Source organism: Papio anubis, chromosome 8, assembly GCF_008728515.1.
Source record: "Papio anubis isolate 15944 chromosome 8, Panubis1.0, whole genome shotgun sequence".
NCBI lineage: Eukaryota > Metazoa > Chordata > Mammalia > Primates > Cercopithecidae > Papio > Papio anubis.
The window spans coordinates 128,754,088-128,769,979 of NC_044983.1; the positions used below are offsets into that span (position 1 = coordinate 128,754,088).

The window sequence follows — 15,892 nt, forward strand, 5'->3', positions numbered from 1 at the left end:
ACCTCCATCCCAAAGAGAGCCTGCTCTCACCCAGGTCATGCATGGTGACACTTCACCACCTCTGGGGACAGGCATCACCAGGGCGAGGCCTCAGTCTCCTTGAAGTGACCTTGCTATAGCCTCAGAGGCACCGCGATGCCACAGACCTGTGGCCTCCCTGGCTGCTTCTTCTAACCTCCTTTCCTGTATTTTGCTCCTTGGACCATCTCATTCAACTCCCTGCAGGCCACATCCAAACCCAGGGCTTTGTGATCTATAGCCTGACGAGGCCCAGAGTTCTGTCTCCAAGTGGCTGGGGTCTTAGGGCCTCAATCCCATTACCCTCAGTATGGGCTCTGAGCTAATGGAGGGATTGATTCGGGAACCACCTCAGCTGTGTTCTGAGTCAAGCTGAATTGGAACATGTGGCTTAGAATTGCAGCAAAATATCCCTCTTCATTATCTCATCCAATTGAACTGACTTTCTGTATCCAAACACAGCCTCCCCTTTGTGGCAGCCCCATCAGCCTGGAAGGTGAGCCACGTGCAGCCAGGTGGGGGCCCAGAAAACAGGAAGCCTCTGCTTTTCAGAGCTCAGCTGAGAGGTGGCTGCGCTGAGGGCCCCAGGGTCCGATCAGTCAGCTGAGTCTTTTCCACCTGCAGGAGGTGCATGTCCGAGGGAAACAGAGGAGGGCAGAGCTGCCATCCTTGGAGGGCTTAGGGTGACACCTCTACAGGAGTCTTAGGTAGTTGGGGAGAGGGAGAAATTGGTTCCCTGCACCAAGCTCACTCCTTGACCACCGTCTGCGGCCCGCTACTCCATGTCCCCTACTTGGCAGACAAGGGTCATTAGTCTACCCCTTACAGCAACCTTTCAGGGCAGGTATTATTATTACTTCTATATTTTGAGGGAGGAAAGTAAGGCTCAAAGAGGCCAAGTCTCTTACCTGCCTGAGGTGCCTCACCCTATGAAATGGCGGCAGTGTTCGTGTGAGCAGGTGAATCAGCTTGGGCTACAATTAAAAAAATACCATAAGTCAGTGACTTAAACAGAAATGTACTTTCTTGCAGTTCTGGAGGTTGGAAGTCTGGGGTCAGGGAGCCAGCGTGGCGGGGTTCTCATGAGGCCCCTCCTCCTGGCCGCTGACAGCTGCCTTTCACTGCAGCCTCACATGGTAAAGAAGTCTGTGGGTCTCCTCTAGGGCGCAAACCTTATCATAAGAGCCCCCATCACTTCATCAAACCCTAATTACCTCCCAAAGGCCCCGTCTCCAAATACCACCCCAACAGGGTCTTAGGGCTTCAACATATGCATGGGTGGGGGTGACACAATTCCGTCTATAGCAGTAGGATTGGAGTCAAGCACTCACAAGATACTGGAGGATACGGGCACGTAACAGCCGGCATCTCTGAGAAGCAGGTAACCTGGAATATGCCGAATTATGGAGACCTCAAGTTTCAGCTGAAAATGACCAGGAGGTCTTTGACTCTGACACGTGGAGGAAGCTTCACCTGGTTCTTCAGGAAAGGATGGGCCCAGGGCAGGCATCAGACGGAGGGAGGGGGCAGGGCAGATAGCTGCATTGTTACCATCATTTCTATAGAGAATGTCATCAGGGTGATATCCCACAGGTGTTTGAACATGACCCCCAGAGTCCTTGAATGAAGCAACTGAAGCAGACAGGGGCTGGCCCTTCCCCAGCAGATGAGGAAGGTCTGGAGAATCACAGACATTTCCTGTCCAGGTCCGCTAGAGCATCGGCCTCCTGGACTTGCCTCAGATAGCCTCTGTCCCCTAGTAGGAGAGGAGCCTCTGAGGGTACACAGACAATTTCTTTTTGTGGCATGAGGAACTTCAGTGAATCCTGTGTGAATAAGCCAGCTGCCAGAGGCATTGGGAGGACAAGCGGGGAGGCCCCTATGACTGGACGCTGGAAGACAGGGCCCTCCCCACCCCCTACCCTGCCAGGTGATGCTGTGGTCAGGGAGGACGGCTGCACCTGGGAGGTGCTCACTCACAGTCAGGGGCAAAGTGGCAGCCTCTGAGGCTCACCCCTGGTCACTGTGGACCATCGACAACCAGAAAGAAAAGAAAAACGAGGGGGCATGGGTGGGAAATACCAGCCATGGCTGAATGTAGAGAATGAGCCAACAGGGCTACCACACTCTCCTTTCAATCCCTGTGCACATTAAACATCCTGGGAGAGTGAAGAGGAAGTGGAAAATTCCACCTAGGAACTTCTTTTTAGTCCCCTCGCTTTTTGTTGATGGCCAACCGTGCGTTTGGAGCAGCCTGGCGGGTATTCCTAGGAGGTCCCAGGGCTTCCAGGCCAAATCCTGGGAGGATCTGCATTTGGGGGAGGGGTGGGAATGCAGGGGCAGATGGGCCTTGACTCTGCTCCCAGCATCCAGGCAGGTGCCGGGGCGTCCTGGAGGAATGCCTTTAGGCCCTCAGGGCTCTCCAAGGAGGGCCCTGACGATTTCTTTCCCTGGCTATGGGCTCTAGCCTGAGGCCAGGGTGTGATGTGCAGGACAGGGCGGCCAGGCACTGGAGTCCGGCAGAGCTGGTCTGGAAAAGTGGGCGGCGGGGCCGACTGCAGCATGGCACCACCTCGTGGCCACTGGTCCACATTGCAGCTGTGATGTGAGGCCAACCAGGAGCGAATTTGGGAGAGGCTGTATCTTCCATAGAATGGAGGGGTGGGAGCACGTATTATCGCCAGGTGACAGCAGGGCCCTGCAGGGAGAGGACAGAGAAGTGATGGGACGAGGAGGAAAGGGAAGTCTAGAGTTGAGGAAACAATTTAGAGAAGATACAGGGGCAGCATGAAGGCCCGTGGCAGGGAGCAGGAGCAGGACAGAGGCATGGGGGGAGGGAGGGAATCAGACCGGGTTCCCCAGCAGAACCTTGCTGTTCATTTCAGTCTTGCAGACAGCTCCTTCTCTGCTCCTGTGTCTGATGTACTAATAACTAACATTTGTTGTTGTAAGCCTTTTGCGTAGGTTAACTCATTTAATTCTCTACGTGTATGTATACAGAGGTATTACATCATACCAAACTTACCCATCATGAGATCAGGCAGAGAGGTTAAGTTACTTGCTCAGACTCACACAGCTAATAGGTGGGACCCAGGGTGGCCTGGCTGCAGAGCCTCTGTGTGAATCTTTGCCCCATCCTTCCTCTGGGGACTGCCCTCAGAAGGTCCCCATAGACAGTGTCTCAAATATCTCAGGAAACATCCTTGCTAAGCACAGAGTGACAGGGAGGCAGCAGGGCAGACAGGAGGCCCAGGACTGGAGAGAGACGCCTTGCTGTGAACCCACCTCCGCCCTCAGTCATGCACCAGCCTGCAGGGCTGTTCTGAGAGTTAAAGATCACGCCTAGGGAGGTATTGTGTGCCATACAAACTGGGAGGCCTGGTTACTGTTTATACCGATTTTATCTTACAGGCTCCCAACACTGGGTTTCTGAATCTGTTTTTTTTTAAAGGGAGATTAGTGCCAACTTTGGACCAAACTCATGCCCACCCCTGGGTGTGCCTGTCTCTGTGGGGGAGGACAGACTCTAGGCCAGCCCATATCAGGCCCTGGCCAAGGTGAATTTACTCAGCAAACGTTCAAGCAGGTGGTGCATGTCTACTGGGCCTCTTGAGATGCTTTTGTTTTTAATCTCACATCCCCTCTGATGGCCAGTGTTGTCACGCCCATTTGACACAGGCGGCAGGCAGCGGAGGTTCAGAGAAGGTAGGTGACTCGCCAGTCACACAGCAGGGCACGGCACTCCTGGGCTTGAGAAGAGGCCTCTCCAAGGCCTACGCTGGGGCTCTCCTCTGTATTCTGAAATCTGGCCATTCAGTAGTGGTGACGCCAACCCAGTAGGCCCTCTGAGCTGGAGGGTTGAAGGCAGCGCAAATGCCTGACCCTTGTAGAAAAACAACACACACCCCCAAACGATAAAATAGCTCTTTATTTATTCACTTTGATTTGGATCATTGGAAATATTAAACAATAAATAAAACAGAGCGGGGGCTGAGGAAAGCAGGATCTTGCTAACGTTATTTGAATGCATCCCAACCAGTGCTCAGCTGCGCAACGACATGGAGGCGAGGGGGAATAGAAAGCAAATTTTAAAACACCAACAGCCAAACACACAAGACTGCACACAAGAAAAAGTGCTCAAGAAACTTTGGCTTTGAAGGGAATTCAGTGAAGGGAAGCGATTGTGCAGGAGGAAGGGAAGGAACCCGCGATCACCCTAAGGGGCGGGGGGCTTAAGGGGGAGGCCCTGACACAGGCTAGGGTTAAAGCTGACGTCCCCCAGCTCAGGACGTGCAACCAATGGCAGTTTTGTACTAGGAAGAAGCTGAGTGATGAGGCTGGATGATGGGATCGCCTGATGGGCTGGGAGGGAGAATAGGAGGTGTAAAGGTGGCTCACCGCCCATAGGAAATTCAGTGCTCTTTTGGTAAGAAAAAAAAAAGTCGGTAATGCCCTGATCCTGACAAGCTGTGAGATGCTGCCTTGCCTGTCTCTGCCTTTTCTTCTAAGTCTTCCTCTTTTTCTTTGCACAAGTGTCAGGGAGCACCCCAGAGGTGCAGGAGCTGGTGTTTTCATGACAAACAAAAATGGGGAGGCTGACTCTATCTCAAAACTGGCTAGCCCAGTTCACAGGGCAGGATAATCCTGATGGCATGTAGCCACATTTGCTGCAAACCAGATGTCCACGATGGATATAATGATACCCCTGGGGCTCTTCTCAGGGGCAAGGACAGGTGCTGGTTCCTGATGGCGCATGGCTGGTGTGCAGTCATCTTTAGCTGGACAGTGGCCCCTTGAGGCTTGGGCTTCCCTGCACACAGCATTTTTGATCCTAGCCAGGGGAGGGAGAGAGAGTTCTTTTGGTTTCCTTTTTATTTATTTTCAGACTACTTCAAAGCAAACATACCAGTTCAAAATGTTCTTTGTGGTGTTAATCCACCTTTGCCAGGAGGCCAGAGTCACATCCAGGTAGGACTGGCCTCTAGCACCACCTTCTGGCCACGGCAGAGAATGGGATTCCATCAAAGCCTCCCAACCAGCCCTTTCCCTAAAGAATCACCCAGATCTTAACTGCCCTCTCTACCTTCTTTATGTTTTTTCCCCCTATTTTACGTTCTATTTTCTCATATCTGGCTTTTCTCTCTAAGCCTAACCAAATGCTTTGCTGAATGATGTTTGGAAAAGCCAGAGTTTTAAAAGGCATTCATCCATTTATGAACTTTCTTCCAGCCCAGGATCCCTGCAGAGAACCAGAGGTTATAACTCTGTCCTCCTTTCTCCCCTAAAAGGTGGCTGAGGGCAGGGGAGGTGCATGTAGCTCCAGCTAGAGCAAATCAGTGCCCTGACTCACTGGGGAGACCCAGGGGGCTGGGATGTTGCTGACACCTCATGGGCCACTTCGTCAGCCTATCTTTGCAGCTTCAGGTTCAGCGCTGGGTGCTGCAGGCAGGGACCCCTCTGTTCTGTTTGAACGCAGGGCCAGTCTCCAAGGAACTCTCTGTCTGCAGAGTAGAAAGAGTTGTGGGCTGGGATTCAGGGGCCTGCGGGAGCCCCCGCCACTACGTGCCTGCCACGAGTGCTCGTCGTACTCTTGCTGACAGCATGCATACTGCCCTTTGGCTAATACACACTCTTGTCTAATTCCCAGCCACCTTCACCCCAGGGATGAGTTCCAGTTGGTTTAAGCCAAACTGGTGCATTTAATTCTGGCTGCAACAACTGGCTTTTATTCCATTAAGTGCCCACTGCTAAGCCAATGAAACATAAGAGCTATCTGCTATGGGAAAGAGAAATGTGGTCTCCTGCACTGGAGGGCATGAGAGGCCACCCAGGCAGCCTGCGGACAGAGCTCGGTGCTGAGAGAGCCCAGGAGAGTCAGACGCCTCCATTCTGGTTACACTTTTTCCAGACGCTGAATGGAGACTTGCTGGGAAAGCCCGCCTCCGGACAATTTCAACATAGCGCCGGTAACACCCTTTTTCTGCCCAAACTCTGACTTGTGCTATCTGTCCCAGACAGTTCACGACTGCCCGTCACTTCCCTCCTTCACACTCCACCAGGACAAGGCCACACCTCCCTACACAGCAGCAGCCTTTTAGGAAATGTGCTCAACAGGAAAAGTGGTTTTTCTGATTAAACATCAGTAACTAGAGTCAACAATCACTGTCCTCTCCCATGCCTGTCACGCTCCACTCCCCACCCAGCTGCAATGTGGCCTTGATTTTCTCATCAGTGTAACGGCAAAGCTGGATCTGGAGGCTGGAAGAGATCTCACAGCTTGACCATCCTAGTGGGAGACGGGGAGACCAGACGGAGACCAGGCCATCGACCCAGGCAGCATGTGGCTCAGACACAGACGCCTCTTCATGTTGAGGGACCTATTCCTGCACAGCAAAACCCAGAGAAGTCGATTGCTCAGCCCGAGCCTGCCATCCCTGTAGAGACTCAGCTTTTAGGAGAAAGGGAAGAGTTCAGGAGATAGCAACACTCTCTGTTTCAGTGTCTGACGATCTGGAGTCTGCCCCTGGAGTCACTCAGCCACTCAACAAACGTTTGCTGAGTTCTGCACCTCATATATGGCTGTGAACTCTGCCCTTCGAGGCTGTATGTTCTGAATGACGACTCAGCGATTTACCAGCCTTTCTCAGAAAAAAAAAAAAAAATCTTAAAATTTTGGAGGATTTTAAAGCTGAAACAGGTTTTCTGTTTAACACATTCCCCATTCTGAACCTTTGAGAATCTGATAAAAGCTATAGACCCTCTCTCCAGAAAAATGCTCATAAGTAGAGATTCAGGGAAAAAACCAAACTTGGCATGCAACTTCCGGGGACTCTTGTGAATGGCCTGAAGCCACCTGTGACCCATCACTGATGTCCCCAAGCTCCTCCCTCCCTGTGTGCAGAGGGGGCTCCCCCGCGCCTGGGAGCACAGGCCCCACGCCTCCGTCACGCTCCACCAGGAAAAAGTCACGCCTCCTCAAAGCAGCAGCGGCCTTTTCAGGGATATCTTCAACAAGAAAAGTGGTTTTCCTGCTTAAACATTAGTAACTGGAGCCAACAATCACTGGTTCCCACATTTCTGTTACTCTCCACTCCCCACCCAGCAGCAGTAAGGTTTCACAGAGTTTTGGAGACTCCTAGCCTGAGAATAAATCCAAGTCCACAATGAGGAAGAAGGAAGGTTGGGTTGGAACGGGAGGATGCTGAGGACATTCCACAAACCATCCAAGCCCTAGATATCCCCAACATCCCACGTCTGAGGACTCCTACAGACCCCCCTTAAACACACCCCCGTTTGCCAGCTACTGGGTGAGGCAAGCTTCATTAAAACACCAGGACCACCAACAGAGCCAGGGTGCAACAATGTCAGTTGAATAAAAAAAGAATCAATAAATAATCAGGAAGGCTAACAAGGAAAGGAGAACAGCTGGGGAGTAAGAAGATGAGGTATGTGGCAGTCACCATTCCTGGGATATCCTTGGCCCAGACCCCCAGTGACAGCCCCAAGATGGCCAGCAGGGACTTGACCCTGAGCTCAGGCCCTCGGGGAAAATGCTGCTGGCAGCCTCCCGTGTGGCTTTGGAGGTTGCGGGCACCCTATTGAAGAGTCTGAGAATGAGAATGTACGTTCCATTCTGACGCGCTGCTGGGTGCTGTTGAATATCCTCAGAGCTTTGTTCCAATTCAGGTGCTGGCTCAGGAAACCAGAAAAGATGTTCCCAGCCAGAGAGCAAGCAGGGCCGCTGGTGGGGGTCCCTTTTCCCAAGTAAGGGCTTTTGTTTCATTTCAGCCCATGCATGCTTTTCTTTCCCAAATACAAAGGCACATGGAAGTGGTCAGATCTGCTCTCGCCACGATTAGAACCACGAGATGGACTACTCAAAGGAACATCTGCTTGGGAAGAGGTATCTGCAGGAGTCAGAAACACGGCGCCAAGTTTGGGGATTTTTTCTTTTCCTTTTTTTTTTTTTTGTCAGAGACAGGGTCTCACTCTGTTGCCCAGGCTGGAGTGCAGTGGTGTGATCACAGCTCACTGCAGCCTCAAACTTCTGGGCACAAGAGATCTTCCCTCCTCAACCTCCCTAGTAGCTGGGGCTACAAGTGTGTGCCACCATGCCTGGCTAATTTTTTTAAATCTTTAATTTTTGTAGAGACAGGAGTCTCACTATGTTGCTCAGACTGGTCTTGAACTCCTGGGCTCAAGTGATCCTCCCGCCTCGGCCTCCCAAAGTGTTGGGATTACAGGTGTGAGCCACGGCACCTGGCCTCCAGTTTCTGTGAAAATCTTTGGGGTAGGAGCCTCTGGTGGCTCATAAATGAGTTCTGGGAAGAAGATGACAGGGTTGTCACGCCAAGCGAGAGGCCGGGCTTCGTGCAAAGAAGGGCAGCATCTGGGTGCCAACAGCGCCTGGCATGTCTCTGTGCTAGACAGAATCGCCACTCATCTCTGCCCATCTTCCTGGGAAACTGTCCTGTCTCTCAGAATATAGGCGTCTTCTACATTTGTTCCCCAAGCTCGCTCCGGGAGCTAAAATGATTTTAGTGTGTGGAGGTTGAACCTTTCCCAGCGCCTCCCCAGCTCTGGGGCAGCGGTGGGGGGACGCTGTCCCCACTCAAGACAGGTTCCGAGACATGCTCTGCCACTCTGGCAGAGCTTAGTGACCTTGCTGAATAGATGCTGCCAATGGCTGGGTGCAAGAGGCTGCGAGCGGTGCCTGGGCACACACCTGAGGCTGCCCCTCCAAGCTCCGGGATGGAACGGCTCCGGCAAGATGCTGGGGCTGGAAACGCAGAGGTGTGACAGTGCGTCCATCCTCAACCCTTCACTGCGTCATCTCCCCTTGAAGATCCGGATTTTATTGATGGAGGCCAAGGTGGCCGTCACGTTAGACTCGAAGTCCGCATCGTGCACCCCCGTCTTGCGAAAAGCTCCCGCGGACGGGTTGTTTTCCCAGTAGTGGTGCCAGTTCCCTTTGCTGTCTGCCCCGAAGCCGTACAGGTCCACCTGTGGGGGCAAAGCAAAGATGAGAACCAGACAGCAGGGCTGCTGGTGGCACCTCTGAGAAAGGAAGCCTGTAGGCGTTCCTGGAATCCCACAGGACCATAAACAGCATTTCCAAGGACTCATACTAACCCTTCATTAAAACCCTTCTCTACGTTCCTGGAACTCTCAGAGGCTTGGTGAAGCAAATGCAAGTTAAGTAAAGCTCAAGTCCAATGCCAGAAGCACCCTGAGAGATGACTGCATGTGGGTGGTCTCGGAGCCCGGGTCTTACCTCTGCAGCAAGGGCAACCTATTCTTCCAGAATCGAGGAGCTACAGAGGGAGGCAATAGGAAGGAGGCCATGGAATGGAAGAGAGTGGAAGGAAAGCAGGGCTTTGGGGCCAAGCAAACTGCCCCAAATCCCAGCTCTGCCACTCCATGATGCTCTGGGCATGTGAAATCACTTGTTTGAGCCTCACTTTCCTCATCTGGAAAATGGGTCCAAGAATCACGATTGCAATGAGGCAGAGGGCAGGGCTGATCCCTTTCTTCTCTGCGGCCAACATTCATCTGGACCAGGCGCCCTCGTGGCCACTAGGCCAGGCCTTTCACATACATGACAAACGCTGTGCATTTATTCTGAGCCCAGCACCCTACTGGCTGTGTTGAAGTTCAGGCAGAGCTTGATCAGATGCCAGCTGGGCAGCTGCTGGGGGAAGCAGCCTTGGGGCTTACAGCTTCTTGGAGTCACTGACTGAGCGATGCTTGTTGGAACTGGGGCTAAATTCAGGGCTCCCACAGCACAGAGGAGGGAGGGGCTGATGCCCTGAGAAGTCAGAGGAAGCTCTTCAGAGGAGGTGGCATGTGGGTCGAGTCTTAGAAAATCAGTACAAGATGACTGGAAGGAATCGCATGGAGGGGTTTCCAGGGAGAGGATGTGCTATATGCACTGCAGCGTGGAAGACAGATTGGAGGGGTGGGGACAAAGAGGGGACAGCGGACAGCTCCATGCCATATGTGGCTTTCTAAGGAAATGCAACATGGACGTGGGCCTGCTCCAGGGCAGGGACATTAGGGCCAAACAGGTGGGAACCATGGGAGAAAGGGCTCTGAGCAGAAACCCAAGCAAGGGTCTGGGACCAGCTGGCTGGAGGTGGGTGGGGTGCGGAAATGACAGGGGCACCCACGTTGCAACCTGGAACACCAGGGCAGGGCCGAGCCTGGGGACCTGCCTTGCAGTGCCTCTGACTCCTTCCTGGGATTTCCACCAGGCACCAGGCAGGGTGGGGCTGGGGCTGGGCTGGACGAGACAAGAAGGGCCCTGCCTGAACCCAGGGTCAGGAAGGAAGTGGGGGCTGTGTGACCCGCCCTCCTGCTCCTCTTCCTGGGGCGGCAGCAAGCCTCTCAGAGCATCCGTGGAAACCCGAACACAGCCTGGTAGACGGCGAAGGACGTCAGAAGGGAAATGCGTGCTTCTCGAGATCACTGGTTCTCATTGTCGGCAGACAGTGGAACCCATGGGGTCCTGGCTCCATTAATTCTGGAAAAATTGGGCCAGGATGTGGCCTGGGTGCTGGAACTTAGACCCACAGATGATTCTAAGGAGTAAGTGGGATTGAGAACCGCAGCCTTAGACAATTCTCACTATGAGAATCCACTCCTGTATCCGGAATCTGCTGCTTGATCCGAGCTTCCACCGCCATGGTCCTGGGCACTCACACAGAATGTGCCAGAACTCTTGCTCCTGAGAACTTTCTCATAGAGCACTGTCACTCACTGAAACACCCTGGGAGACACACGTTGCAAGCCCTGACATAGAGACAGAATCCGAGCTTCTGGAAGAGGCAGGCTAGGTCTACCTGCCCTCCCTCTCCCTGCCCTCCCTCGGGAACACAGGACGGTGAGCTCTGTCCTCTGGGCAGCCCTGCGGGCAGGAGGAGGGTGGCATACCTCATCGCAGACATGCATTGAGAAGATGACCGAGAGGATGCCGGTAGATGGGTACCGCCCGTGCCCTTGCAGCCAGTTGTCAAACACATACTTGATGAAGGCTGGGTGGTAGATCAGGATCTGCGGGGATGGGAAGACATGGCCCTTAGTGAGTTCTGGTGGGCAAAGGACATGGAGTGCCTATCAGACACACACACTGTTGCGGCCATGGAGGCACAGCCGTGAGCCTGACAGATACCCCTGCACTCGTGGGCCTCCATGCTCGTGGGAAAGATGGACACTCATCCACATGAGTAAGAGACAGAGGTGCTGAGCTAATAAGTGCTATGGAGAGCAATGATGCAGAGGATGGCCCTACAGGACGGTGTGAGGAGGATCGCTGAGCTGACACACAGAAAAACCCAAGCAGGCCAAGGGGTGAGACAGGAGACTGCTCAGGAGAAGGGGGCCCCAGGGAACAGCGTGCGGTGGGACCAGACACTGTCAATGAGTGAAGACATAAGCACCAAGCCACCTGAGGATGGCTGGAATCATCGCCAATCCTTAAAATGACCTCATGTCCCAGGTTTCCCTCTCCTCCTGCTACAGATAAGAAAACTGAAGCCCAGAGAGGCTAAGTGACCTGCCCCATGTCACGCAGCCGGCAGTAGCTGAGCTGGGAGGGGGCCGGTATCAGGCTTGGCCTTGGTTCCTCACCCAAAGCCGGCCTTGAGGACAGTGAAAGGGACTTCTCAGGCAGGAGAGGGCGTGCATGTCCAGAAAGCCAAACTCCAGCCCCTTGGAATGGACTGGAAGGGTGGATTCTGTGGACCTCTGGTAAACCATTCACCTCTCAGTGTGGCCTCCTACCATCTCTAGGAGGCTGTCCTTTCCACCAATGCCACCCTGTAGAGACCCATAAGTGGCCTTTTCCCTGAGGCAGCACAGCCCAATGCAAAGGGCAAGATGCTGGAGGCACAGGAAGTCTTCAATTCTACCCTTATCCAGAACTAGCTGTGTGTCTCTGGGCAAGTTTCCTGACCTCTCTGAGCCTATCTAAGTTTGATAGCGTATGCAAAAGGCCAGTGTGGTAGGCACCTCACTTCCCTCCTTCTTCTGCCCTTTGCCCATCCCTTGACCAGCCTCATGCCAGGGGCCTGCTGGGGAAGATGCAGACATGGAAAGAGATGAGAGGCAGGAGGTGAGGCCTGGCTTTGAGAGGAATTCACAAACCACAGCGTACGTAGGGGTCCCTGGAGAACATGTTAAAACCAGAATGCGGGGCGGCCAGGGTTTCTAATCAGTAGGTTCGAGACGGGCCTGAGGATGTGCATCTGTGACAAGTTCCCGGGTGATGCTGCTGGCCCGGGGGACCCCGCTTTGAGAATCTCTCCCAGTGTTTGACTTCTTCCCCCAGGGGGCTAGCTAAGTGGGAGATGCTACCTCCAGCAGCCTGGGGATCTGGGGGCTGTCTTGCAACTCAATGCTGTACCCGAGAGCAGAGCCTTAGATGAGGAAACCTGAACTTAGAACAAAGGGGCTGGGGCTTCCACTCACCTTATCCTGTTTCACTCTGATCTTTGCAGGAACCGGGACATAGGTGCTGCAGTTGGAGAAAGAGAAGCTGGTTAACGGGGCAGGCGACAGGCCCAGGAACCTGGGCACGCAGCTGTGGCGGTAGTGACTAGAGAATGAAGCAGGCGTAGCCTCTCCTGCCCCCCACACCTTCCCTCAGGGACCCTCACCTCCCTACCTCAGCCACAGAAACCCCCTGCCCACAGCAATCCCCGATAGACACCAGAGAGCGGCCTTGCCTAATTTGAGGACATTCTGCTGGGTTTTGACCCCTATTCCCCAAAAAGGTGAGGAGGACTTGCTCCAAGCACAGCCTTAAGGAATGGAGTGGGGGCCGTGGTGCCTCCACCTCTCAGGGCCAGGGCACCCCTGCCGAGCTGGGGCACTGGCTGGTGAGACCCGCGGCTGCCCCTTCCTCAGCTGGGCGGTTGCATGTACCCCGAGTGCAGAGGTGTCAAAGCTGGTCCCACGGGTACGATTCCTGCTCCCGGAGGAGACTGCAGCTGAGCCACATCCAGACCTGGCTCCCACCCCGGTCTGCCTCCCTCACCCCTAGTCTCCTGCACCCACATCCCGGGGCTGGCTCTGTTCCTAGAAAACCTGGCCGAAGACAAGACGGCTTGTGGAAATCTGGACATCAAAGCACTTCCCTTCAGTCAGGGTTAGAGGAGAGCACAGGCTCTGTGTGAAGTTCAACCCTGGGCAAGGTGCTTGGCCGAGCTCCAGAGTCCTCACTGGGAGAATGGAGCAAACGATAACGGCTATTGTGAGGATTAATTGAGATAATATGTGCCAAGTGCCATGTGCGGTGCCTGCTCAGAAAACTAGGTTCCTGATTGTCAGGGAAGCCACAGCTGCCTTGCTCAGCACTGCCTGCCCTGGGGAGGGGCCCAGGTTGCACCTGTACTCCCCATCCCTCATATCTTAGGAACCCTCACCTGGCCAGGCTCATGTAAGTTTGAAAAGCAAGGTGCTGTTATTTGTCAGGCTGCACTTCAGAAATAAAGGGAGGCAGAACCGACCCTTTCTAGTGGCGGCCCCTCTTCCCGAAGAGTCTCCGGGGTGCGTGGAGGTCCCTCTGGGCATTGTTAGCAAGAGGACACTAAAGCTTGTGGTTCATTAAGTGATGAGGAGGGAAGAGTTGGAACAGTTGGGGAGGCAGCTACAGGAACTGGGCTTGTGTGTGCTGGAGGAGGCTGGAAGAGGGGAGGCACCCCGGTGGAGGCACAGCAGGACCACCGCAGGGCTGGGGGACAGGGTGTCACTGCAGGGGGCGGAGCAGTGAGGCGGGGCCACAGGGGGGACTCACTGGGAAATGGTGCCCGTGGTGGTGGCGCTCACCACCCACTCCAAGTCGATGGTCTTGAAGGGCACCAGGATCATGCTGACATTATCTCCCAGCTCCCGGAAGCTCTCAGGGTATACCAGATGGTGGGTGGTCTTCGTCCCAACATCAGCCTCAAACCCTGCCGTGGGCGCCTTGTTCATCCTGGGAGAGAAGGGGAGAAAGTTGAGTCTTGTAGCATGGGCACGTGTTCTCAGCGAGCCTGAGCTCTCCGAGAGAGACAGTGAGCCTCCAGTGTGACCTCAGGCATGTCATCTGCCTTCCCCGGGCCTCCTCCTTTTCATCTGTAAAATAGAGACAATGAAGACACAGCGAGAAGGCTTCTGCTATTTTTCTCTCTTTCGTGACCTCAAGGGAGTCTAGCCATCACCACCGCTGCCCGCCTGTCACAGACAATCTCATCCAAAGGCTATTTCCACAGCCCTAGTTTTGCAGCAAGGAAACCTGACTCTGATCCTTACCATGGACTTTCCCGTGGGACACCTGGTACACTGAGGCTCCGAGAGGCAGGTAAGTGGTCTAAGGACTAAAGTCAGGAATCACAGACAGCAGAGACTATTCTAGAAGGCTGCTGGGGATGGCCAGTCCCCACCCCCGCACTTCTCAGCATGGAGCACTTATGAGTGGTGTGGTGGGAATGGCAAGAGACCCAGGACAAACTTGGGGCATCTTCCTGGAATATCTATTTCACTTGGTGACAGGGAAAAACACATTTTACATAAAAGATTTGGTTTTATTATGGCCTAGATTACAAAATGGGGATGAATTTTAAAGATTTAAGAGTCCTCACATTAATTTTGCTCTCTCCCCAGGCCTCCATGTGGCAAGCTTCCAACAACGGGGGACCTCCTGTGTATGGCTTCCTCTGCACGCAGAGGCCCTTCTAGTCCATTCTCGTCCTGCAATAATGCAGAGGTGGGGAATCTGAGGCCTAGGGGGTGCAGTGTGGAGCCTGGGGTCCCTAGGTAAGTCCAGAGACACCAGGACTGAACCTTGCCTTCCTGAGCCTGAGCCAAGATGCTTCCTATAGCTCCAAGGGGCCTCTGGGTGCAGCACAGTGGGCTTGGGGCAGGGTGTGGCACTCACCGGAGCACAAAGTCGTGCCTGTCTATCTCAGGCCCATAAGAAGACTCCCTCAGGTTGCCTGAGTTGCCCACAACGGCACAGCGCCGGCAGCCCACCGACCTCTTCTCCAGCATGGGGTCCACATTCCCAGGCACCACTCTGAACAGCTCCTTGATGGTGTTGTTCAAGTTATTGGGCTTCTTCTCCCGCTGGAGCCTCTGTGGGCGGAGGACAGAAGGTGGTCAACCTGGCTTTGTGGCCCCAGCTTCCTGGCAGCAGAGCCCTTGAGCTACCTGCTGTTGTTTACTGGGGCCTCCTGTTCACCCTTCTCTCTGCTGGGTCCCTGGAGATGGAGGCGGCTCACACACAGACACCTCCACTTCATCCTTCAAGGAGACTAAGGGTTACTCTGGAAGTAAAGAGATTATTCATGTATTCTGCAAGTGTTTACTGAGCACCTACTATGTGCCAGGTACTGCTGAAGCCACTTGGGTGATCCAACCACACCTGGCCTCAGAGGCCCCTCCAACTCCACATGCCATCAGCGTTTCTCCAACCTGCTCTTCCCTGGGGGCTCCCCTCTCTCTAAAAGGCCCTCCATCCCTCTACGTGTCACCGCTGCTTGAAAGATAGAAAAATAGCAGGAGTCTTCTAGCTGTGTCTTACTCCCACCCTGCTCAGACACCAGGGCCCAGGGGCTATGTGCTCTCGCTCAAACCTTAACAAGAAGAGCGAGGAGTAGGTGGAAATGCCAGTTCTCCAGCCCCAGCCAGGGATGAGGGACAGAGCAGTAGGGACGTCTGCCATCTCTCCTGCCTGACCCTCAGTTCCCCTGGCCCCAGGACTGTTGGGTTCCAGTCAGACTGAAGAATCAGCAGTTTGCTGGATGCACAAGGCCTCTGTGATCTGCCTAGCAAATCATTTTCATCTTCTTTTAAAGACCTAGCCCAGGCCAGGTGCAGTGGCTCAAGCCTGGAA

General features: G+C 54.0%; 1 protein-coding gene across 3 annotated transcripts in view; it reads right to left on the bottom strand.

Moving 5' to 3' along the window:
• Window positions 1–3,928: 3,928 nt before the first annotated feature.
• The window catches only part of ST3GAL1 (ST3 beta-galactoside alpha-2,3-sialyltransferase 1), a 45,666-nt gene continuing 33,702 nt past the window's right edge, over window positions 3,929–15,892 (bottom strand). For all 3 annotated transcript variants that reach the window (XM_009213629.4, XM_031669779.1, XM_031669780.1), the window contains 5 exons: window positions 14,936–15,132; window positions 13,814–13,993; window positions 12,487–12,532; window positions 10,951–11,070; window positions 3,929–9,021 (listed from right to left, as the gene is read on the bottom strand). In XM_009213629.4, coding sequence (XP_009211893.1) covers window positions 8,848–9,021; window positions 10,951–11,070; window positions 12,487–12,532; window positions 13,814–13,993; window positions 14,936–15,132 — 717 coding nt within the window. In that variant the 3' untranslated portion in view covers window positions 3,929–8,847. The remainder of the gene's footprint in view (window positions 9,022–10,950; window positions 11,071–12,486; window positions 12,533–13,813; window positions 13,994–14,935; window positions 15,133–15,892) is intronic.